Here is a 25,094-nt window from a genome sequence, read left to right on the forward strand (position 1 = left end):
TCCCCCGGAGGAGCTGGAGGAAGTGTCTGGAGAGAGGGAAGTCTGGGCATCTTTGCTTAGACTGCTGCCCCCGTGACCCGGTCCCAGATAAGCGGTGGAAAATGGATGGATGGATGGATACAGCCTGGTTTAACTGTACCTCCAGGGCCAAACCTGTAAATTATTTAGACATATGACTTGTTTTTTATTCATTTAGTTGTGTTTTGAGTTATTTTTGCAGTTGTATGCTTTATTTTGGAACAAAAGCCCTTCACATGTTGATCCTGATACTACCTGACCTCCAGATGGAGTTTCGGCCCTGCAGGATGACCCCAGTGAATAGGGTGAGGTGCATGGCATCCACCTCAAGCCACTGTTCCCGGTCTTTGTACTCTGCACACCAGGCTCCGTCATACAGGTCCCCATCCTCGATGCCAGACTGAAAAAAGCAAAACAATCTACATGGTACACAGATTTTTTTTATGAACCACAGAACACATTAAACCAAAAGCTCCTGGCTCTGCCTCAGTATGAAGCATTGCATAAGATTCTGGTGTTGACCTGATTGTAATTGCTTTCAGACTGTAGAACAAAGGGGGGGGGGGGGGTTTGGGGGGTGGGAAAGAAAAGGGCTGTTTAATGAGTAGTTTAGCTGAACTGTTAAATGATTCTATTCGTAGAAAAACAATATAAAGGTACTCACTGAAGTTTTATTATAGTAGCCATTTCACATGCCAAAAAATGCAAAGAAACAAAAAAAGAGAGATGGGGAGTGTAGGCAGCCTACTTTCCTTCCATTAATTTAAAAATATGCAGTGGAAATTTTGGACAGAAATGAATGTGAAATGAATGACTAAAGACACAAGCATTTGAATCTACAAATAGTTTGAATATACTCCTCTTTACACTTTCTACAAATAACAAAACAAGTTGTTATTTGCTGTTATTCTTAGGATTTCTATAAGAATCGGTTCTCTGGTGTTTGAAATGACCCTGGTTTCCTAGACCGACCTGAATATTCAGCCTCCCCCTGTGAGGACCCAGACCAGTCCGCTGGTAAGAAGAAGCTTGGATCTGGCTGTCATCGACCCTCAGGGACTCCAGGCCAAGGGGAGGGCAATCTGATAGGAAAACAAAGCTGTCAGGAGAAAAAAATCTTCTTTGGGTTTGTGTCTCTGCTTATCTGGAGTTGCTGACTGGGGTTAAACTTTTTCTGGTTTCTTTGAGTCAGTAAACTCAAGGCTGGTGTAATTTGAGCAGCCAGCAATTTTTTGTGGAATATTTTTAATCATCCCGGGTCAGTTAACTGCAAGTTTGGAGGCCCTCTCCGCCACCTCTGCCACTCTGGGGGAGTGGCAGAAACTGCAGATAAGTGAGTCCGTGGAGGGTTTAAATGTAATTTGAGACATGTTTGAGGGCCAAGGAAGCATAAAGTCAAAGGTTACAAGAGTCGAGAGAGGAAAGCTACAGCTGCAGACTGTTTTATGACTTTGAGAACAAACAGTAATAGTCGCATCAATCATGTAGACTGCTAGTACTGGCAGCTCAAAACAGTTTTGTTCTGCACTCTTCATGTCCTCAAATTGGGGACAAATCCAATTAATATGTTTAGGGCTGTTATTAGCTGATTAGTCAATTTGCTGGTCATTTTTTTGAAAGTTCACTGCCTTCTTTTCCTTAGTTTTCCATGATAGTAAATTCATTTATCTTTAGGACTGGATTGTTGCTCAAAACAACTGATTTGTGCTCTTGGAAATCCGATGAGCATTTTTCACTCTTTTCAAGCAAAAACAATAGTTGTTTTTTAGAAATGTTATGCAGATGAATTGAAGGTTAGTAGTTATGCAGTGTTCCATCTTAAATCAAACACCAAATGCAAAAAATTATGTAAATTGATATTTGATTTCTCAAATTTAAGGACAGTTTCATAAGAAATTGTTTATAGAGCTGAAACAAATTTAATCATTGAGCTCCTTTAATTAGAATAACAAACAATTACCAACAAATAAAAAACTTAAGCACTTTTTAATGAAAAAAATGCAAAAAAAGGACTGGATTAAAGAAAGTTACACAGAAATCTCTTTAGATCTAAAACAATCAGGTGATTAATCAATTTTTGCAAAACAAGGTTCACTTGATCACAGCTTTTCAAATATGAATGTTTACTGATTTTTTCTTCTTCCATGATAGTATATTCTATATGTTTTGTTTCTGGACTGTTTTCTGGCATCTTCCAGATTAAACAATAAATTAATCAAAAAAATAATTCATCACAAAAATATCTATTTGTAAATAAACTCTGGAATGTCCTGGAGCATTACAGCAACAAAATGCTTTAAAAAGTATTCATCACACATTAAAACAATGTGATGTAACCTGATTTATGTTTTATAACTTTACAAAGACAAAGCGGAGCAGAACCTAACCTCAGCATCAGGGTCCCTGAAGGCATCAGCTTTTTAAAATGCTCTGTACGGCATCTTTAATTAACAGTAACACTTGGGTTTAATCAGCTTGAATCTCCCTGACTTTTCACAGCTTCACTGAAAAGCAAAGCTGGCTTACTTGGCAGAAGTTCAGATGGTAAAAGTGATTTTCCTACCTAGTCCAGTTTTCTCATCTTCTTTCTTATTGTCATCTGTTTCTTCTTCTTCTTCTCTATTGCCGCTTACTTGGTCTCTGTCTTGGCTGATGTTTTTGGTGTCCAGTTGTTTGCCTCCGATAGTGGGGGTGAATAACTTTGTCTGTGCTGTCGTTGGAGTTGGTGGGTTTCTGCTGTGACCATCTACAGTGACAGACTCAGTCCAGTTTACAGTCACGGCTGTAGTTGTTGTAGTTGTGTTGTTGGATAATGAACTACTCTCTGTGGTCACATCATTTATCAGCGCTCCAGCGTTGTCTAAAAAGCCTCCCAGAAAAACCACTGCAGCCAACATGCACAATGACTTTTCCATCTTGCTCTCTGTTTGCTGCTGCAGAGTGGTGGAGGGGAAAAAATCCCCACCTAGTTTATGTGGAGATGACAGAGCTAGATCTCCATCCACATCCCTCCTCCTCCAACCCACCTCCCTTCCTTGGTTTTCCCTCCCACAATTCCAGCAAAAACTCAAAAACAGGCATGCGTGATTTTATTAGTAGTAGTAATGGGTATCTGTACCTTACTTGAGTATTTTCATTTCTGCTGCTTCATACTTCAACTTAACTACATTTCAGAAAAAAAGTGTCGTACTTTGTACTCACTACATTTATTCGATACCTTTAGTTACTATTTATGTTTAAGAAAGAGATTAATAAACAAACATTACAGTCACAAAACTTTTTTATTCTTGGTGTAAAATTCAAAAACTGCCCAGAAGTAATGAAAGTATATAACATAGCAAACATTACATGTGATGTACACAATAATACATTATTAATTATAATCCAATAATATGATATACATGAATCTAAATTGTGCCATTCTGCATAATGAGTACTTTTATTTTTGGTACTTTAAGTATATTTTTATGTTAATTCTTGCTATAGTAACATTTTGAATACATATAACAAATTAAATGTTTACATATAACAAATACAAGTATTTTTACATTGTTGTATAACGTCTTTTACTTAAGTAAACAATCTGCGTACTTCCGCCATGACTGATAGTAGTAGTAAAACTAGCAATAGCAGGAGTATCCCAAAACAATACTTTTATTTTGAAATCGACAATGTCTGAATGTGATTGGCTCATTTCGATATGACGTATGCCGGGAAATGGCCACGCAAGCCACTGGAATCATAACATTGCATATGAAGTCTCATCATCATTATCGTTTAATTTCAGCTATTAATTTAGCTGTCTCCGTCATGACTGTTTGAGTCTATATTTGACAAGTGGACGTTACAACAACGAAAAGCTATTTTGCGTGCGGTGCTATGAAAACCCATATGTGAAGACCTGTTGCTGACGGCTGAGAAAGCTAACGTTAAGCAGCAGCTAGCTAAGACATGGCAGTTCGCTTGTCATGTCACTGCGGAATGTAAGTGAAACTGTGTCACTGTATACACACCAGCTACTTTACAGCTTTGTAACTGTGATACCATTATTCAGAATTTAACTCCTACATGTCTCCACCACATTTTACAGGCAGATTTTCCCACTTAAAGCAGGAAGTCGCCGCTAAATAACGGCCTGGTTGCTGACAGAGGAGCCCTTTGGTACCGTCTGTTTCAAATGACATGACGACGAATAGCTAACAGCATGTGACTCTGCTTGCCACAAAGTGAAAAGATGCCTCGTCTGGAAGAGCTGGCCAACGTTGCCCTCAGGGTGCCAAGCATACTGATGCTGGACCTGCTGTATAAATGTGACATTGAAGGTTTAACGGAGCATCTAAAGGCCAGAAATGAAGGCATGCTCTTCAAGTACAAATACGTTATCTGGAACATGTACTACCTTGGTAAGTGTGCATGTGATCCAATAAGATCAGACTTTGAACAGCCCAAGAACAAACAGGTTATGTAGGTGCAAAAGGCCCAGAAGGAATAACAATAGCTAGAATAGGAAAAACAAACACAATGTGTGGTAATGGGGTACAGTCCAGGCCACAAGTATTTTGGTAGTCACACAATTTTTGTTTCTTCATGGCCTGTGTCAGCATGATCTGTTTATAGTAAAATAAGTACTACATTAAAGGGCCAAGTCTTAGCTTTCACTTGAGGAGGATTACTTCACTGTTGAAGAACTGTATGGGAGATATACACACACCAGCCACTTTATTATCTTTGTTTATGAAGCTCAAAATGTTTCAGGTTTTAGTGAAATTGTCATAAATGTATAAATTCAATTATATGTGGTGGTGTTGTACTGGACTAGTGTTCCTAAGATTCTGATCCTCTCATGTATGTAGCTGTCAGGACAAAAATATTGAGACACTTTTAAATATAATGTAGTGCAGTACAACACCACCAATCTCAATCATACACATATAATTGAATTTATACATCCATCCTTCCATTATCTTCTGCTTATCCGGTGTCGGATCGCGGTGGCAGCAGGTTCAGTCCAGATTCTGAGCTGTTCCCAGGTCAGATGAGATATATAATCTCTCCAGTGTTATGGTCTGCTCCGGAATCTTCTACCAGTTGGATGTGCCCGGAAGACCTCCAAAGGGAGGAACCCTGGAGGCATCCTGATAAGATGCCTGAACCACCTCAACTGGCTCCTTTTGAAGGAGCAGCGGTTCTACTCCTGAAATCATACATTTATGACAATTTCACCAAAAAACTGAAGCATTTTGAGCTTCATAAACACAGATGTTAAAGTGGAAGTGATACACTCACTGGCCACAATTACGCAGGTGTACCTAATAAAATGGCCATTGAGTGTATAGTACTTTTAACACATAATGCTCAAATATATTTATCTATTTACCTCTTTATACTAATTTATGTTTAAAATGTTAAATGCTGACTGCAACTTGGGAATAAGATATGAATATGTTTTTTATGTGACCTTAAGAATAGCTAAAATAGTGTAGTTGTGTAATTTTGCCTTTTGGCAACGTGCTGACCCCCCCCTTCACCTTTTTCGGTAGTGCATGGAGAAAGGAACAAGTCTGAAAGGTGTAAAGAATAGTAATATAAAAAAAAGCTGCTGGAGAGCACAAGAGCTCATGTGCTGTTGTAATGTCAGCAGCAGGAAGGTAAAGGTATTAACACTTGTGCTTTGTTTTTAGCATGTATTTGTTAACATTTTGGCAAATTGGCATCATTAGCAGTATGGCAAATTAGCTGTCAAGACGTTACTGTTTGCAAGATATGAAAGGGTGTAAGAACATCTCTCTATGGATTACTTTGATGCTGAAGAAAACTAAGCTAATTTATGGACATTTATTCACGGTATCTGAGATAATGATCCGATAATGGTTTGTGCTGAGTGTAAGTCACACTGAATGAACATTGGTATGCATTTCACTCTCAGTTTCACCTCTCACACAGTATCTATATCAGTCCTTCTCCTCAGTACCTTTTCTTTACCTGGAAAACCTTTTGTCCAGTGAATTGTTCATATCTATTACAGATTGCATACTGTAATTTCCCAATGGGTAAAATGTCATCTGGAAAGATGAGTTAAATTACAGAGGAGCACAGTGAATATTTGATCATTCATCTTTCCCTGTAATGTTGATCCTGTCCTTTAGTCAGCTTAATACAGCCAGTCTGATCAAGGACTTGGGTGTGAGTCTACCTGGTATATCTTCCTAGTATATATCTTTTATACATTTCAGTGAGTATCTATCCCCTTAAGTCTCCAGAAAACCTAGAAAACAACCTGAATCTTCTCCTTTGCCTTCCAGGTCACTTGATAAACATGGTGGTGTTGGTTTTGCCATTGAGACACATTGTGACGCTCTACCTCCATATCCTCGCTACCCTTCTTCTATACATGATGCATCTGATTTCCAAGTGAGATGCTGTACTGCTACTAATACTACTGCTGCTACTATTGATCCCTTTTCTCACTTGACAAAACTTGGCTACAGTCACAGTGCTCCTTCCTTTATGCATCTAGTATCCTTCCAGTTTTTAAGGAGCGAGCGTACACTGTTGTTTGCAGTTCACTTTCATGTAATTTTGTCTGGTAACATAAGAACAAGCAGTGGATTTTTTAAATGCTGCAACCTTGATACAATAAAAAGACAAAACCTGACTTATTTGGGCATAAATAAATTACTGACCATAATAAACAAAATAATAAATGCATTAAATTGCAGCTCATAAAGAAATGGAGAAGTATTTTTACAATGTGTAAATTTCAGTTTTTTACTGTCACCCCAGGAATGATTTTTCTAGCAGGATAACTTTTTCCTCAAACGTTTTGCATATAGTCTTTTATTGCTTAATCCATTTCTCAAATTATTTGGACATTTCATGTTTTTATAAATTTTATTAAATATATATTATAATAAATCATAAGTCATTCCAACAAACAAACATTAGACTGCACCTCAGGCAATGGCATGTGTCTGCTAAAACAACATACTGTACCGCATACATATACGGCTTTTCTCTTTTAATTTTCAGGGATTATATTCGTGAGGAGCTGCAGCATGGTTATGAAGGAGCAGTGTTCCTTGATTCTCTGGCCTACAACAGATTTGTTTCTGCAATGAGCTGTGAGTCTCAAAAACGAACCTGTTCATATTCATAGACTTTTTTTATTTGCCATGTTTCTATAAACCCTATGAAGACTATGTTTCACAGAGCATCATGATAAAGATGCTGCAGTGTAGCCCTTAAAGTCAATCAAAAAGTAGGGGAGCTGTCAAATCCAATGAGAACATTTACAGTTGCAAGAAAAAGTAATGGCACTATTTGGAATTTCCTTGTTTTCTGCATAAATTGGTAATGAAACAAGTTGTTTTTAAAGTGCTATATAAATACACTTTGATTTGATTTGGAAAAAAAAATATAATCTCTCCAGTGTTATGGTCTGCTCCGGAATCTTCTACCAGTTGGATGTGCCCGGAAGACCTCCAAAGGGAGGAACCCTGGAGGCATCCTGATAAGATGCCTGAACCACCTCAACTGGCTCCTTTTGAAGGAGCAGCGGTTCTACTCCTGAAATCATACATTTATGACAATTTCACCAAAAAACTGAAGCATTTTGAGCTTCATAAACACAGATGTTAAAGTGGGAGTGATACACTCACTGGCCACAATTACGCAGGTGTACCTAATAAAATGGCCATTGAGTGTATAGTACTTTTAACACATAATGCTCAAATATATTTATCTATTTACCTCTTTATACTAATTTATGTTTAAAATGTTAAATGCTGACTGCAACTTGGGAATAAGATATGAATATGTTTTTTATGTGACCTTAAGAATAGCTAAAATAGTGTAGTTGTGTAATTTTGCCTTTTGGCAACGTGCTGACCCCCCCCTTCACCTTTTTCGGTAGTGCATGGAGAAAGGAACAAGTCTGAAAGGTGTAAAGAATAGTAATATAAAAAAAAGCTGCTGGAGAGCACAAGAGCTCATGTGCTGTTGTAATGTCAGCAGCAGGAAGGTAAAGGTATTAACACTTGTGCTTTGTTTTTAGCATGTATTTGTTAACATTTTGGCAAATTGGCATCATTAGCAGTATGGCAAATTAGCTGTCAAGACGTTACTGTTTGCAAGATATGAAAGGGTGTAAGAACATCTCTCTATGGATTACTTTGATGCTGAAGAAAACTAAGCTAATTTATGGACATTTATTCACGGTATCTGAGATAATGATCCGATAATGGTTTGTGCTGAGTGTAAGTCACACTGAATGAACATTGGTATGCATTTCACTCTCAGTTTCACCTCTCACACAGTATCTATATCAGTCCTTCTCCTCAGTACCTTTTCTTTACCTGGAAAACCTTTTGTCCAGTGAATTGTTCATATCTATTACAGATTGCATACTGTAATTTCCCAATGGGTAAAATGTCATCTGGAAAGATGAGTTAAATTACAGAGGAGCACAGTGAATATTTGATCATTCATCTTTCCCTGTAATGTTGATCCTGTCCTTTAGTCAGCTTAATACAGCCAGTCTGATCAAGGACTTGGGTGTGAGTCTACCTGGTATATCTTCCTAGTATATATCTTTTATACATTTCAGTGAGTATCTATCCCCTTAAGTCTCCAGAAAACCTAGAAAACAACCTGAATCTTCTCCTTTGCCTTCCAGGTCACTTGATAAACATGGTGGTGTTGGTTTTGCCATTGAGACACATTGTGACGCTCTACCTCCATATCCTCGCTACCCTTCTTCTATACATGATGCATCTGATTTCCAAGTGAGATGCTGTACTGCTACTAATACTACTGCTGCTACTATTGATCCCTTTTCTCACTTGACAAAACTTGGCTACAGTCACAGTGCTCCTTCCTTTATGCATCTAGTATCCTTCCAGTTTTTAAGGAGCGAGCGTACACTGTTGTTTGCAGTTCACTTTCATGTAATTTTGTCTGGTAACATAAGAACAAGCAGTGGATTTTTTAAATGCTGCAACCTTGATACAATAAAAAGACAAAACCTGACTTATTTGGGCATAAATAAATTACTGACCATAATAAACAAAATAATAAATGCATTAAATTGCAGCTCATAAAGAAATGGAGAAGTATTTTTACAATGTGTAAATTTCAGTTTTTTTACTGTCACCCCAGGAATGATTTTTCTAGCAGGATAACTGTTTTTCCTCAAACATTTTGCATATAGTCTTTTATTGCTTAATCCATTTCTCAAATTATTTGGACATTTCATGTTTTTATAAATTTTATTTAATATATATTATTATAAAACATACTGTATACGGCTTGTCTCTTTTAATTTTCAGGGATTATATTCGTGAGGAGCTGCAGCATGGTTATGAAGGAGCAGTGTTCCTTGATTCTCTGGCCTACAACAGATTTGTTTCTGCAATGAGCTGTGAGTCTCAAAAACGAACCTGTTCATATTCATAGACTTTTTTTATTTGCCATGTTTCTATAAACCCTATGAAGACTATGTTTCACAGAGCATCATGATAAAGATGCTGCAGTGTAGCCCTTAAAGTCAATCAAAAAGTAGGGGAGCTGTCAAATCCAATGAGAACATTTACAGTTGCAAGAAAAAGTAATGGCACTATTTGGAATTTCCTTGTTTTCTGCATAAATTGGTAATGAAACAAGTTGTTTTTAAAGTGCTATATAAATACACTTTGATTTGATTTGGAAAAAAAAGGTTTGTAGTGGCAGCTCAGCGATCTTCCTCAGGCAACGTGGAGTGAACTGCACAGTTTACAGCTTAGTTTGTTTAGTATCCACCTTGGCAAATACAATTGTGAGTTCCCTGTGCCTCTTGACAGCTGTGGTCATTTCTTTGTTAGTTTATTTGACAGGGACGTCAAAGATGTAAATGTGTCAGCGTTAGCCAAAAGGCTCACTTTAATCTCTAAGTTGATTGTGTTTTCTACTCAGGCCAGCTTATTCTCAGCGCTCTGTGTGCCTTCCTGACAAATACCAGAAAGGTGTGGTTGTTCTCTGCTTACCTGCTCCCCCTGCTGGCCAGACTCTTCACCGCTCCTCATGCCACACTACTGACCGTCAACGATTTCTCTATGGAACTGACTGTGGCGGGGTTCACCGTGTTCCTCTTCTCTAATCTCTTTTTGCCATATCACCTCGCAAGGGCCGCATATTCAGAACTGCTCCAACTGGAGGTGCTGTTATTCTGAGTTCTTTGTTATGCTAAAACATTTTCACACTGCCTGCAGGTATATTCAACAATAAAATAAATCTACCTACAGTTAAACTGCAGTTTAAAGTGCAGCCAACATAGATAAATCAGTAAATGTTAATAAATCCAGGTACATTTCACAGTGGTTTGTTTTCTATGATTTTGTGTTTATTTTACCACTCAATGATGTTTGAGCATTCTATTTATTTGTAATGGATCATGACCCACAATTAGCCTACCCCACTTTATTACAAAATGCTGTATACTCTTACTTTTGGCTATGTATGTTTTTCACTATATGTCCAGTTTGAACGCTCCTCATCGCATCACTGCTTTGCTGTCCCTCAGGTGATCGACCTGTACAGACTTCTGACTGTAGGAATCTCTCTGTGGAACCAGTTTGCCTTCCCAGTGCTCTTCAGTGTCTTCTGGTTTGTTCTGTTCATCTTCCGGCTGTGCTCAGACATCGTATCGGGCAGCGCCACCTCAGCAACCCATCAGGGAACTGTGTACTTCCTGCTTACAAGGTGTGATGTGGTTATATATGTTACACCTTTGTGTACATTTGTTCCATACATATTTTTAACAACATGGTGTTTTCTCTGTTTCACTCACTGAACTCTGCAGTGTCTCTGAATGTTGTGCCACACCATACTCTCTACTGGGTCTGACCTTCGTGGTGTCCTATCTGGCTCTTGGGCTGCTCAACCTATGCAAGTTCTACCTGGGAGGTTTTGCAGCTGTTCAGAATGAGAATGTCATGCACAGGTGAGATGCTATGTGATATATCAGCCACATAACAGATCCATGTGTTTTATATGAGGAAATCAGGACCAGCCTCAGACACCCTGATGAGAGCTGGATGGTGAATAGAGGAGAAGAATTGTGCCTCGTATTTTAATCATGATGCACAGTTGAATGTCAAAAGATGTAACAAAAGCAACTAGAGAAAATAATATAAAGATTAACATTTGCTTTTTAAAATCTTTGTCCATTGATGCACACAAATTGTTTTGTCTTTAGTTGTCATCCTAAAAATTGTTGAAGGTTACTAGTGTAGTGTACAAGTCTAAAGTCAATGGGCTCTTGCATCGAGCTACTTCTGCTCTACTTTGACTTGAACTCGATTTTTAAATCAACTTTATCCACAGAGGTGTGACGGAGGGCGTCACTCTGCTCCTGCTCGCTCTTCAGACGGGTCTGTTAGATATGCAGGCAGTGCAGCGCACCTTCCTCCTCAGCATCATCCTCTTCATCGTGGTGACTTCAACCCTGCAATCCATGATTGAAATAACTGACCCAGTTGTTCTGACCCTGGGTGCATCGCGCAACAGGTAACAGCAGCAGGAGGGAGTGTTGTTTTACTCCTCAGTGTTTTTTTTTTTATATTAATTTTTGTTTCTCCTGTGCTTCAGGAGTCTCTGGAAACACTTCCGCGGCCTCAGCATGTGTCTGCTCCTTCTCATTTTCCCAGTGTTTATGGCTCATAAAATTTCCCAGTTCTTTCACATGGACTTCTGGCTCCTTATACTGGTTTCTAGCTGCATGCTGACTTCTCTACAGGTAGGGAGAGTGAGTGTTAAGACCGATTCTGTCACCTCTTATGTCCCTGTCTGTTTTAATGGCCTGGACAGTCTGATTGACAATTTTTAAATACATTTAATTCTGTGAAAGATTCTGTATTCTATTTCTTTTTGCTACACCCTTCATATAAACCTGTACAGCCCTGTGAATGGCCTTGGTGCTGACACTACTACTGTTGGGATTTAATTCTAATTGGAAATGTGTGTTGCCATGGTATTGTACAGGTTTTTTGATGAAGCTGCAGGCTGAACTCAAAGCTACTTTGTGTGAAATTGGAAAATGTCTTACTTTGGTAAAGGAAACCTTGAAATGACCAGCTGATTAATTTTAATAATGGATTGACAGAAAAATAATCAGGAGTTGTTTTCATAGCTGATTAATTTTTTAAAGGTATTTTTCAAGCAAAAATATTGAAAATGACTCTTGTTTCTCTCAAATGTGATGATTTTCTATTTTTTGACATATAATTGTAAAGTGAATATATTTGGCTTTTGTACTACAAGATGTTTCAAGATGTCAGTTTTTGACATTTAAAAGCTTGACAATCAGTTAATGAAGAAAATGTTCTGTAAATTAATCAATACTTGACAATAATTGTTAATTACATCCTTACTGTTTAGTAAAACCTTAACATTTAATAAACAGCTGGTATAATTAAGGGATGCAGTTCACTTCACTTCTGTTGATTATTTTTAATCTTCTAGTAATAAAGATGTTAATCGTTTCTTCTAGGTTACAGGCACCATGCTGATCTACTCCCTCTTTATGGTGGAACTGTTTCGTTATGACCCGATCGAGAGCCTGGATGAAGTGATCTACTGGGTGAACGCTGTCAGCAGGGTGCTAGAGTTTGTGGTGGCTCTCTGCGTGGTGGCTTACGGCACCTGGGAGTCGCTGTTTGGGGAGTGGAGCTGGATGGGTGCCTCTGTTATTATCATCCACTCTTACTTCAATGTTTGGCTCAGAGCTCAGTCAGGATGGAGGAGCTTCCTGCTCAGACAGGAAGCAGCAAAGAAGATCAACTCCCTCCCCAGAGCCACAGCCGAGCAGCTGCAGCAGCACAACGACGTCTGCTCCATCTGTTTCCAGGTTTGTTACCAGCAAGTCATCATCATGCTTGTGGAGTGAAGCTAAAGCTGGGGGTAGTTTACTAAATATAAAGCATCATAATTGTATTGCAGACCACTGAGAGCTGGCCTCACACATGTTCAGGTGTTTATATGTTTTTTTTTAGTTTTTAGTTTTAATTTACAGTATGTGCACATAGCCTATACAACATCTTAATACCAGATAAGAGAAGTAAAATGGTTGTGACGGGACAGGTCAGGAAGCCACAGGCATATACAGTAAACCTCTCCATAAACTAACAAAGAAAAAAAACAACACAAAACATAAACATGATTTATGCTTATATCCGGAAATATATCTTAATGGGAGACACCAGGCAGCTGACATTAATGACATTTAGAAAAATTCTGATCTTTCACCTCCAAGAGTAGCTTCAGTGGCACTTTACATTTGACAGCTCTGCTTGCACATAATGCTTAACATTGTGTGTACCCTAGTAAAACACGTCATTCCTGTTATTCCAGTTTAGCTCCACCTCTAATTCTACTGGTCACACTTGAATCTTTGGCTCGCAGCTGTGTACTTTCCTGTCCTTGACAGTGAGGAGCAGTTTGCTGATGGAGCAGCAGCAGAAAGTTTTGTTAAAACAACAAAGAACAGTCACAAAGACAAACTGAGAGGAGGAAAACAGATAAAAAGCCTTCAAGTGGGAAAAAGAAATCAAAGCGAAGAGATTAAGGAAGAGAGGCGACAATAAAAAGGCAATTTACCAGACCTTAGACTGTGTATTTGATATGTGTAAGCATTTGTGCAAATGTCCAGGCAGCCATTATATTGAACTGTATATGTACTATAAATATAGGTATGAATAATAAGTACAATTACAATATACATAATAGTATAGCATGTTATATAGTATATGTAATATTCACAATATGATACTATGAAGTGTTTAAACATACTGTATATACAATAGAAATCAAAAAGACTGATATACTCTAAAAGCAGAAACAATATAGCAGTAATACTGTATATTATAGTATTGTTATGTTGTGGTGTATATATGTAATATAGAGCAGTGTTAAAGAAAATAGTACTACACAGAGTATCTACAGGTCTTACAAAATATTTTAAAATCAGCAGCAACATTACCCTTAAATGTTTCCGTTTACAGCTGACAGACAAATTTATTCTAGGTCATGTTGTCGCTGCTGGTTTTCCACCCTACTTTAATACTCTCATTGGTATGAACTTCAAAACGGTATTAAATTACATTCTGAGTGGTTTTTCTCTGGTACACCAGTACGAGTCCCTCATATTAAAGTGGTAAGACTAGTCTACCTATGGTTAAATAGTTACAGGTTTCTAATCATAAGTTTAGGCTGAGGTAGAGGAATTCACCCAGCTCTTGCTCTTCACTAGCACCTTGCTGCCCTGAGAACAAAATACTAAGAAAGACACTTTAGTTAATGACAGCGTCCCTCTTATTGTAACAGTTAAAGCTTTAAAGAAACCTTTATCTAAATAATTATACAACAACATCTCTGTTCTTGTCCTATTCTGACTAAATCACTACTCACTTTGGATTTTGGGAAGATGTGCAACATTAAGTCACCAGGTTTTGTTGTCAAGTCAAACATGTCTCTCTTCACAGGACATGAGCTCTGCTGTGATCACATACTGTGGACATTTTTTCCATGGCAACTGCCTTCGCAAGTGGCTCTATGTGCAGGAGACCTGTCCCATGTGTCACCAAACAGTCCAATCCTCTCTCCCAGGTCAGAACCAGACTTCAGATGATGCTCCGGCAGCTCCACCTCCGAGAGGCACAGGGCCAGAAGTGGCTGCACAAGAGGGAGATGTTAACCTGGACACTGGCAAACCACAGGAGATGCAGAGCAATGATATAACTACTGATCGCACTGAGCAGCAGGAGGAGAAAGAACGCTTTGGGGATGGAGACTGTGGAACAGAAGATAAAGATCAACCAGCTGAACCTGACACAAAGGCACCTCAGGCTCTTCATTTCAGCTCCAGTGGAGACTTTGTGGGATTTGTCAGCCCAGTGTCAAACTGCTCTTCAGGGGGGCTTTCTAGTCCCTCTGTGCTGCTGAGTAAAGCTCCTGCTAACATGTACACCCAAGGGGAAGAGAATGGAAGGGACTCTGATCTACCGCTGACCCCTGATGCTGTGAATGAGAGCATGGTGGAGGGCCAGTCTGACTCTGATGGAACAGAACTTTCAGACAGCGTTAGACTGCAACAGAACGGCGATGATAAACATGAGAGCTGTGATTGGACACATAAATCATGTAACAGGCCTGATTCATCAGAATCAAATTATGCTGATAAAAATCAAGAGGCTGTCTCACATGTAACCTTATAGATAGCCAAACCTTTATCAAATTGTGTAGTGAAAACTCAAAACATTTAGACTGCACTGACAATCCTCAGAGTCATAAAGGTAACGGCACATGTTCAGACTTGGGTGTGGATGACCTCGGAGATGCTGAGCCTGTCCCACAGATCCCTCGGGTGCCCTCCTGGGACGCCACTTTACACAAGCACAGACAAGTGTAACTGAGTGTCCTGCATCAGTGCCTTGAAGGGTATAAAAGGGTGCAAAGGGGTGGTCACCCCCAAAGGGGAATTTAACACATTTGCCTTTTCTCTGTGAACCAGTGGAAAACACTGTATATTTTACAAGACAGTGTAATGAATGTGCTTCAGTTTTGTCTGGGTTGAATATAAAGACTAAATTATGTTGGGTGAAATCGGTGCCCTTATTAACTGTAAAGAAATTGTAAAAATAAAAGATTACAGTGAATAGGAACCTTGTATAACTCTCAAGTAATTATCCTGCATTGATATTTACCAGATACTTGATTAATTTTCATTTTTACCCCCTTGTCTTGTTCATATCTAAAACATTTTGTGCTAGCAGCGTTGCAAAAGGAAAACTTCAGCAGTTGTCTTTGGTACTCATGAATCAGCCTTGTGTACGGCAAAGGTTTTTTTTTTTTACACTAGTATTAATTTACAGATATAAAAATGTACTTTTTTTTTTATTATGATTATATTTTAAGAAAATCATGACTGTGCGCAGTGAGGCTGGAATTACGTGTCTTGAAGTTTAAACAGAACATTTTTAAAAATATCGTTGCTGATAATATTTGTGCTTGAGCATTACATGGTTCAGGTTTGCTGTATAAGACTTTAATCAAACCTACACCATCTAATTTAGCAACATGCATCACGTAAGGGTGATGGAGTTTAGCAGCTGAGTGTAAAAAAATGGTAGCAAAGCAGGACCCACCTGAAAGTCCTTATCGTGTCAGGTGAAATTTTGCTTTGTTTATGCATGTCCCCTCATTCCCAGCAAAGTTACAAACAAAATAGCTTGCACTATGGCAGCAACAGACAATTATTTTTATTATTGATTAATAGTTTTGACAGTAAAACAGTTAAATATCATAGACAATATTTCATTAGTGGCCTGAGAGCATGGAGACAGTAATAAGGAACGTATAGTTCTTTATGAGGTTTAAAGAATGTAAGAGGTTTTCTGTTTCAACAGGGAAAGGTAGTAAATTGGGAGAATTTACATTTACGGATATATAATTTGGTTATTAAAATACGGAAATTGACAATGTATTGAAAAAGTAAAAAATGCAGCAAAACTTGCAGTGTAGCCATAAAACAAATTTATTGCAAGACCAATGCTTTTCGGCTTTTGGACTTGGACTCAGGGTCTGTTACAAACACATACATGTCAGCCACAAAGTGATTGGTTGTTGTTTTTTTACATCCATACCACTTAAACAACTATGTTATGTACTTTTAACAGACAGACCCTGATGAAGGTAACAGGCCAAAACGCATTGGTCTTGAAATAAAGTTGTTTTATACACTGCAAATGTTGCTGGGATTTTGACCCCTTCAGTTATTTTGTCATCTACTGTATGCATCTTGACAGTGCGTGAAGTTGTGCTAGAATGTGTTTTAAACTGACAGTATAATGAATGGGTTTCTTATTGTAATTGGAAAAAAGATTATATCCTTTGAAGTGAAGGTGTAAGATTCTTGAATAAATCTGAAAATATGGTTTTCAAAAGGTTTATACCACAGTAAAAAAAAAAAAAAGTACATATATCTGCAATGTACGCCAATGTATCCAAAAAAAGGAATTGTGCCTATTTGGATGAATACAGCACAATACACTATTTTAAAATTCACTTATTTGATCTTATTATATAGGAGAAATTGGCCACTTTTTGTTTCTCATACAAGTTTATTGTTGCATTTTCTATCAATATGGTGAGTCACCCATATTTTTTTCTGCAGGCTTGTAACCAATCTGCCATCACATCCGCCCTCCGCTGCCAACTGCGCAGCCTTCATCATAAAGCTTCAAATATACGCACACAGCTACTAGTTACCAAACGGCGTCGACCGAAACCGCAAGTAAAACAGCTTTGTTGTCCGGGACACTTCACTTGCCACACGCACTTACTATTCAGTCTCAACCGGGGATACAAAGAGTTCGAAAAAGACGTTGAAACTACCAGGAAAGTGGGGGTTAAGGAAGGATAGGTTAACGACTGTCGTTCGGCAAAAATTAGCTGGATAAAATCGCCAGCTAGCTTTGTTGCTAATTCCGCGTATACGTAGTTTTAGCTCGCTAGCCAGCTAATTACGCTAGCTTGAAAGGGAAGGCCGTCGGGTTAACACAGCGTCACTGTTTAAGCGACACCTTCTGGGATATCAGAGTTGCCCCTCACCGCTAGGATCGGGAAACGTTTAAATTAAAGAGCAGAACACAGAGAGAGGATGGCCCTGAAAAGGATTCACAAGGTAAGATGGCTTCGTTAATGTTAGCTAACTATTAGCTCTAGGTGCTAGCCTCCCACAGCGTTGCTAGCACTGTTCTTGATACGGAATCCTGTAAAACATGGCGGTGAACACATTCGAGTGTTTAGTAATTTTCGTCTTTCTAATGTTTTTGTTGTGTTTAGGGAGTTGAGTGAACAATCTTTTTTTCTCTTTGCACCAGCCCACAGACGTGGCTCCGGCAACATTCGGCTAGCTTGGCTAACATCAGTTTCACCTACAGGTTCAGTGTGCCTATCGAAGTGGTTTGACGGTGAAAAGAGGCCGCATGACTTGCCCAACACCCCATACCTTTACATAAACGCACACGTTAGCCTTCAGCCTGGTTATAGTACACTGGAAACTCACGTTGATGTTGCGTGTCTTGGCTAACCGTTTTATAACAACGAGGAAGAAACGGCTCTTCCCAGAACAAATGACTCACGTCACTCATAGACTCTGTTAAGAGTCAGACCTGTGTTCATGATACAGTTCCGTGGTATTTGTTCTGAGCGTGTGCACATCACAGAATGTCAGTTCTGGTAGTTACACGGAGGAAATGGCAACGATAGAGAGCCGACTAACCTCTTTAGTGTTCACACCGTGTTCTTTCTTTCTTGACTCTGCTGTTAAGTAGTCTTCCAAGAAAATCCATAAACTTGTGAAATGATGTGTCAGAAGGCCAGGGTGGGGCAGTGGCCTCCACTTTACAGTAGATGTATATAAAAAAGAAGCTGTAGACCTAAAAATAACAGCACAGGCTGTACTGTATATATGCTTGGCTCTCATCTGCCTGTTAAATGTGGACGCAAACAGCAAGGCCCTTGAAGGACAGTGGCAGGCGATAACACCAGCGTGAGGGTGTTGTGAAATAATCTCATGTAGTGTCTCCCATCCCCAGTATCCCCTCTATTATTAAGCATAAGTGGTGCTTCACCTTGCACATTGATTTCACATCCCCTCTCCTGATTGTTTTGTCTCTGCTCATTACTCTGGTCTAATTGGTTATTGTTCTAAACCTATTTTCGTTACAGGAGCTTAATGACCTGGCTCGTGACCCTCCAGCACAATGCTCAGCTGGACCAGTGGGTGATGACAGTAAGTGTCCCAGATGTTATTAGGGATGCAACAAATATTGTAGAGGTGTAACAATTACTCAGTTGACAGAAAAATGGTCAACTGGGTAATTTTTTTTTTTAATGCAAAAATGACAACCATTTGCAGATTTGTTTTAGAAATGTGTGACTGAGGATTATATGAAAGTGAACTGTTGTGGATTGAGTCAAATTACAGACCAATTAAATGAGAAATTGTTTGGAAGATTAATTAGTTGCAGCTATATTTTTCTTTATTCAGTTTTCTAATGATTTTGTTAGTATTTTGCCAGGAGTTGTGAAAGAGAGTTGGCAATTGGCTAATCATTGCATATGTGAAGATTTTAGAGTGTTGGCAGGAGCAGAGTCTAAAAACAATATTCCACACTTGGAGGTGTGGAACAAAAACAGCAGTACCTAATGCTACAAAACAAACTGGATGAGCTACATTTTCAAGATCAGGGACTTCAGATTTCTGACATCCAAAGAAATCTCATTGGTTAAATTAACTGAAAGCACAGATGGATGTAGGCCTCATGCTGAGAATTGATAATCTTGGTCACCCCACTGAGTGAAACACTAGAGGGAAGACTGTTTACAGCCATCATGGCTACAAAACAGTATTACTAAAAATACACAAAGGGAAATGGAGTTGCTGTAAAGACACTTTTAGAGAACTAGTTCTGTCAGATCACATACCTGTGACCTTTACCTGTTTACTTTGTGTTCTCTGCAGTGTTTCACTGGCAAGCCACAATCATGGGACCTGTAAGTAGATATTTAATATAATTTTCCTTTAAACTGACATGATATTTATTAGTATTGTGTTCCGGCTGTCTTAAATTCATACAACTGACTTGAACATGGAAAGATGTGGACAGGAGACTCAAATAATTATTTGTGAAATATGCAAATGAATTTTTTTTTCTCCCCCTCCCCAGAGTGACAGTCCATATCAGGGAGGTGTTTTCTTCTTGACAATTCATTTTCCAACAGACTACCCCTTCAAACCACCCAAGGTAAGGCAGCATAGCTGATCACATCTGAAACAAGATTGCTTTGCTGCATTTGGGTAAATAAAGGTATATCGTCATTCATCTATCAAACCAGCCACCTGCAGTATTTGTCATCAAGAAGACAAGTTGTCTTTGTGATGTTAAAATAATGTCCAGGACTGGGGTCAGGGATTGTGTACTATAAAAGTCAGCACAACTGTCATTGTGCATGGTGTGTAAATGATTAAAAAGAACAAATGTTTCTTGTAAATGAAGCCCAGTTGTTTAGTCATTAAAATATTTGGCAGATTGACAACCCTTGTGAAGTAACACTTGTTGTTCTAGAAGTTGAGCATCAGACGTCACTGCCTTGTGTGAAGGAATTTAAATTGCGCGTCACCTGTGACTTGGGTGTTTGAGTTGGTTTCATTTTACGTGTCCTCACTTGTTTGTTTTTTTTGTTTTGTGTTTTGTTTTTTTCTTTTCTCCCTTTTTAGGTTGCATTTACAACAAGAATTTACCACCCAAATATTAACAGTAATGGCAGTATCTGTCTGGATATTCTCAGATCACAATGGTCTCCTGCACTTACTATTTCTAAAGGTATGGATAATCATGAAAAGGGCACATGACCTCTTGACAGCAACACTATCAGTTGACAGTGATAATATATTTTCAGTAGGTAAGCAAATCAAGAAGGATCACCTGCCTTATTTGCTGGCATGTTGTAGATTACTATTCTGTAGATGACTTTACTTTTAAATATGTTTAAATAAGCAAAGCTCTTTATTTGGCTACAAATGTTTTGGCAGGTATTTTATTAGGTTTGCTTTTGCATGTCAGTGCTTATTTTGAACACAGCAAATAATACAACCTAAAATTGAAATATACACACACACACACACACACACACACACACTTGCATTCAGCCATGTGCACATGTTTGGATTATTTGTAGTCACCTTGATTTTTAGACAGACAAATTACATTTTATATTTATACATGCAGCTCATTGAGCCCACATCTGTTAATGAGGTTTATGTAACTTGTAGATAAATCAACAACCGAAACTATTGAAGATGGCTTTTAAAAAAAAAAAGGTTAATGTTGATGTTCTATTTCTTGCAGTTCTACTCTCCATTTGCTCACTCCTATGTGACCCAAACCCTGATGACCCACTAGTGCCAGAGATTGCACGAATCTACAAAACAGATAGTCAGAAGTACGTATGCATTTCTCTGACTGATAACCCATTCTTTACACATGTGAAATGGCCCCCCTTTTTTTTTCCCCTTCTTTTAAATCCCCAAAAGAAGAACAGCGTTGTGGTGTATTGACAGTGATTGTGACCTTACGGGTGTAGAAGTGTCACTTGAGTCTAGTATGTAACCTGGTTTAACTCTGTCAGGTACAATAAACTAGCTCAGGAGTGGACGGTGAAGTATGCCATGCTTTAGGGTAAGGCCAGGAGGCTGTGCTGCATCTTGGCTTGGTTGGATATGATGATATGGTCTCAGTGGCATGACTGCAGTGTGGGATTTGACTGGACTAATCTCTGGCTGTCTATGCTTATAGAGTGACCTGTCAGCTCACATCTTTGGTTCAGCTTTTTACATGCACCTTGATTTTGTTCAGATGGAGCCTCTTGATGTGAAAAAACAAGTTAACTTGTTTTTCTGCTCATAACTAAAATGGGTGGTTTCTTGGCACTGCTCTTTGGGGGTATTGCTAATGCAGCCCAGAGAAATTGAGTTGCAGTATTAGGGCAGAGACTCTCCTAGTTGACATTAAAGAACTAGCATTGACAGTGGTAGACTTTTGTCGGTGCCAGTTGGGTCGAAAAAGTGCCAAAGTCTCTTTATTTTAGGTGGAGGTTACGCCCTAGTGATGTCAGTAACATTCACCCTGTGACACACGGCTACTTATTCACATTGTTATTCTGCCACACCAGAGAATAGTCTAACATTTGATCATGTGGGCAGTTAAGTTACCACATAGTGGCCCCCAAAACGAGCCACAACTTAACTGTGCATGCACAAGCGTCATAGAGGCACTCTTGTACTTCATCAAATAGAACTAGACCTCTGGCATTAACATAACAGTCAGATTAGGTGAAATCCTATATCTGCATTTTCTCTATGGTCTCGCTAGGACACATCCTGAGGATTTCGGAATGGTAGCCTACTGGGTGTGGGTTTAATGTACTGGTGTCACATCTCAGTACGTTGCAGAATTTTGAAATGCAAAAATGTCCCACATTAGGGCAAGTCACCCTAGTTAAATTACAGCAAAGAATCATTTTTTTTTGTGTATCGTGTACTGCAGGCTATTGTGCATAACCTTATTCCCTTATTCCATGCCCTCTGTGAAGTTGTATCATGTTAACACATAATGAAATGAACAACTTCAATATGCTTTGTTTAAGGTATCATGCATCAAAATTAAACTAACATGATCCCTGTTTTGCACTCAAATGTTCATCTTAAATTTTATTAATTCCCAGTAGCGATGCTGTGCCCATCTTGACCACAGCTGGTTTTTTCCCCCTTTTGGCTGTCACTGTGCAACAGCTCAGCTGTTTGCAGAAAAACATCAGTCTGCAACGTGATGCAGGAGTTGTCTATAGCGAACATCAGTGGTGCCTGCACGATTTATATTTCATAGTACACACAAGAACTGCCTAGCGCAGCATAAATCTGTTTTAATGAGGAACTTTTCTCATAAGATGCTTAGCTCATTTTTATGAGAAACATTCACATTATTTCTCATTTTAATGACCTACTATACTTTCCTCAAAAACATCTTGGAATGAGTGTAGCACAGTCTTTGAGCAGCATGTTGGTAGCTCATTCCATTCAGATGGTTCTTATCGGTTGGAATCGGCTTTATTGGCCAGGTGTGTTGGAGCAATTTGACTCTGGTACAGTGGCTCTCAGTGTGTATGTGCAGTGTTGCTCCATAACCCAACGAGTAGTCAAAATGAGGCTGGGAGAACAAAGAAAAATGTGCATTAGGAAAATAAAGTGCTTATGGTGGCAGAAGGCCGCCCACCAAGGGCCGCGGTGTTTCAGAGGTTTCTTCTGTTAAAGGGAGTTTTTCCTTTCCGCTGTCGCCAAGTGCTGCTCAAGGGGGATTTGATGGGTTTTCCTTTATGATGATGCTAAGGTCTAGACATTACTTTGTAAAGTGTCCTGAGACTATGACTATGATTTGGTGCTACACAAATAAATTTGAATGATGTTGGACGTCCACTTCAGGGGGGTTCTCTAGCTAGTGATGTTTTTTAGGCTTCACACAGTCGAGGGCCCATTTCCACACAATGACCAACGTCTCCAACCCATTGAGCGAAAGAAAATCATCCCTGTTACGAAGTATGACTGCATTGTGAGATTTGACTGTACTAATCTCTGGCTGCCTGTGCATGTAGAGTAACCTATTAGGTCAGGTCTTGGGTTCAGCTTTTTACATGCACCTTGATACTGTTCATATGGAGCCTCTTGATGTGAAAGAACAAGTTGAATTTTTCTGTCACAGTGCTGCTCACTAATTTTTCCCCTTTTCTCTTCGTAGATACACCAAAATGGCAAAAGAATGGACACAAAAATATGCAATGTGATGGCATCATTTGGTACGCTGGTGGAAAATGGTGTTGTGGTCTCAAACTCACAAATTCCAGAAATTTTTTTTTTCATTTTTACTGTATTCTTTTGTTAATCAGAGCATTTTACCTCCCATTCTTTTTCCACCTCCGCGCTCATAAGAAGATAGTGTTTTCTCTTTAGGACACGTGGTAGTTTCTGTGAAGTTTTGACTCCTCTTCTGTATGGAGTTGTAATTTAAAAAAAAAAATCACCATGGTTCTAAACACTCAGCTTGAGCATGTACCAGTAAGAGTTGTTCAACCCAAAATTGGTGGTTGTAGTCATTTACTCTGCACACACACAGGTAATGGAATATAATGCGACTGGTCTCCTGACACTGAACAGCATATTGACACCATGTGGGGTTGAGATTTACATAACTTTAGGTTGGGTTCCTCTGAGCACTTGTAAAGAAGCCATACCTAGAAACAGAAAAAGTTTCAAGTTGTCAGCATTCTAATTAAATCTGCAAACATCTAAAAAGCAAAAGCACCAGTCTCTGAAAGTTCCTGGTCTAGTGTGGCATCAGTACATTCTTATTAACAGGAATCTGTTACCTGAAGAAAGTAGTGTATCTTATTCCACTATCAGTGTGTGTTCAGAGAAGCACAGCACTATATATCAATGTTAAAAACAAAATATAAGAACTTCATTGTTGTATTTTATGCATGTTAATAAAGGTAGGCTATTATATCTGATGTTTCTGCAAAGTGCATTGTAAGAATGAAAAGTTGGGAAAAAAATTGGTTCCCCCAATGGCTATCTATTTTTGTTATTTAGAAGCCAGTAGATGAGCAGTTAGTTTTATGCCCACTCAAACACTGTCTTCTTGTAGCCCTAAAATGTTGATGCAAAGCTCATGGTTGATAATCAACTTGTGGCTCTGTTTCTTTTTAGTTTCGCCTTCAATAAAATTACTTAAACCATACACTGAGTCAGTAGTGTTTTTGTCTCCCCCTAAGTGTACTAAATTCAAAAGTTCTGTTAGAGGAAGGCTGATGGGCATGTGCTCATGTAAATCTGTTTGTATGGCATTCATCCTTTAAATCTTTTGTGCCTGTTAAAGATGGGAGAACCTTTTTATTTCAAAATGTTTATGTGGTTGCAGATTCTCTGTATTTGCAACTTTTTTTTTTTTTTAAATGATCTATTTTGCTTTTTAGGGACTGGAGAAAATGTGATGGGTGTTCAAACAAGTACAACTCTTAATGGTTTAGGGGATTTTTTGTACTTGGAGAAAAGTGTAATTTCTTTAAAGTAAATGCTGCTTTAAATACTTTAATTTGCTCTTAAAGAAGCTGCCAGTACCTACTTAGATCTGACAAATACAAGCAAGTCTTGTTGTAGCTCCATTAATTGCTGGTTACAGCGAATTGAGGAGTAAATTGGCCAAAGGTACATCTAAATATTGAATGACACTTGTTTATCGCTGTGTTAATTACATTCATGTCTGAAACATGTTGCCTTAAGTCAGTTTTTGAATTTAAGCAATGCATTTCCTCTCTTCCCGGTAAATTAAAGGGCTAACGGGAATGCAAAAAAAAAAAAAAAAAAAAAAAACCAAAAAAAAATTTTTTTTTTTTTTAGGGGGGGGCAAATTTTGAAAAATTTTAGGGGG

The 25,094-nt window shown here is 38.6% G+C and overlaps 3 protein-coding genes across 6 annotated transcripts in view; 2 read left to right on the top strand and 1 right to left on the bottom strand.

The window, feature by feature from the left end:
* cpxm1a (carboxypeptidase X (M14 family), member 1a) overlaps positions 1-2,993 on the bottom strand; it is a 13,579-nt gene extending 10,586 nt beyond the window's left edge. Inside the window, exons 1-3 of the mRNA XM_020604151.1 lie at positions 2,582-2,993; positions 991-1,100; positions 279-418 (exon numbers count right to left, since the gene is read on the bottom strand). Of these exons, the coding sequence (XP_020459807.1) occupies positions 279-418; positions 991-1,100; positions 2,582-2,933 (602 nt within the window). The 5' untranslated portion in view covers positions 2,934-2,993. The remainder of the gene's footprint in view (positions 1-278; positions 419-990; positions 1,101-2,581) is intronic.
* Positions 2,994-3,692: 699 nt separating this feature from the next.
* LOC109962473 (RING finger protein 145) lies at positions 3,693-16,882 on the top strand. 4 transcript variants are annotated; one of them, XM_020604221.1, is made up of 11 exons: positions 3,693-4,001; positions 4,109-4,421; positions 6,321-6,429; positions 7,048-7,139; positions 9,967-10,208; positions 10,574-10,752; positions 10,853-10,993; positions 11,377-11,559; positions 11,641-11,788; positions 12,542-12,898; positions 14,532-16,882. In XM_020604221.1, exons 2-11 carry the CDS (start codon positions 4,253-4,255, stop codon positions 15,261-15,263), a joined length of 2,352 nt encoding a protein of 783 aa, XP_020459877.1. In that variant the 5' UTR covers positions 3,693-4,001; positions 4,109-4,252; the 3' UTR covers positions 15,264-16,882. The 4 variants fall into 4 exon arrangements, with proteins under 4 accessions (XP_020459877.1, XP_020459879.1, XP_020459880.1 ...); XM_020604223.1 differs by having other exon boundaries at positions 14,656-14,880; XM_020604224.1 differs by lacking the exon at positions 14,532-16,882 and adding an exon at positions 13,478-13,638.
* Positions 16,883-17,244: 362 nt separating this feature from the next.
* Positions 17,245-24,404, top strand: LOC109962421 (ubiquitin-conjugating enzyme E2 D2-like). The gene is made up of 7 exons (XM_020604119.1): positions 17,245-17,731; positions 18,781-18,844; positions 19,577-19,608; positions 19,782-19,859; positions 20,333-20,438; positions 20,964-21,057; positions 23,406-24,404. The coding sequence occupies exons 1-7, from the start codon at positions 17,708-17,710 to the stop codon at positions 23,449-23,451; spliced, it is 444 nt and encodes a 147-aa protein (XP_020459775.1). The 5' UTR covers positions 17,245-17,707; the 3' UTR covers positions 23,452-24,404.
* Positions 24,405-25,094: the final 690 nt, after the last annotated feature.

The sequence above is a fragment of the Monopterus albus genome, unplaced genomic scaffold (assembly GCF_001952655.1).
Source record: "Monopterus albus unplaced genomic scaffold, M_albus_1.0 scaffold64.1, whole genome shotgun sequence".
NCBI classification, from domain to species: Eukaryota; Metazoa; Chordata; class Actinopteri; order Synbranchiformes; family Synbranchidae; genus Monopterus; species Monopterus albus.

Excerpts from the sequence above, each read along its gene's own strand:
- LOC109962473 (XM_020604221.1), top strand. The coding sequence starts at position 4,253 with ATGCCTCGTCTGGAAGAGCTGGCCAACGTTGCCCTCAGGGTGCCAAGC. Across the intron at positions 10,753-10,852 it reads GTGTACTTCCTGCTTACAAG|TGTCTCTGAATGTTGTGCCA; the intron begins GTGTGATGTGGT and ends TGAACTCTGCAG. Across the intron at positions 11,789-12,541 it reads GCATGCTGACTTCTCTACAG|GTTACAGGCACCATGCTGAT; the intron begins GTAGGGAGAGTG and ends CGTTTCTTCTAG.
- LOC109962421 (XM_020604119.1), top strand. The coding sequence starts at position 17,708 with ATGGCCCTGAAAAGGATTCACAAG. Across the intron at positions 17,732-18,780 it reads CCCTGAAAAGGATTCACAAG|GAGCTTAATGACCTGGCTCG; the intron begins GTAAGATGGCTT and ends TTTTCGTTACAG. Across the intron at positions 19,860-20,332 it reads ACCCCTTCAAACCACCCAAG|GTTGCATTTACAACAAGAAT; the intron begins GTAAGGCAGCAT and ends CTCCCTTTTTAG.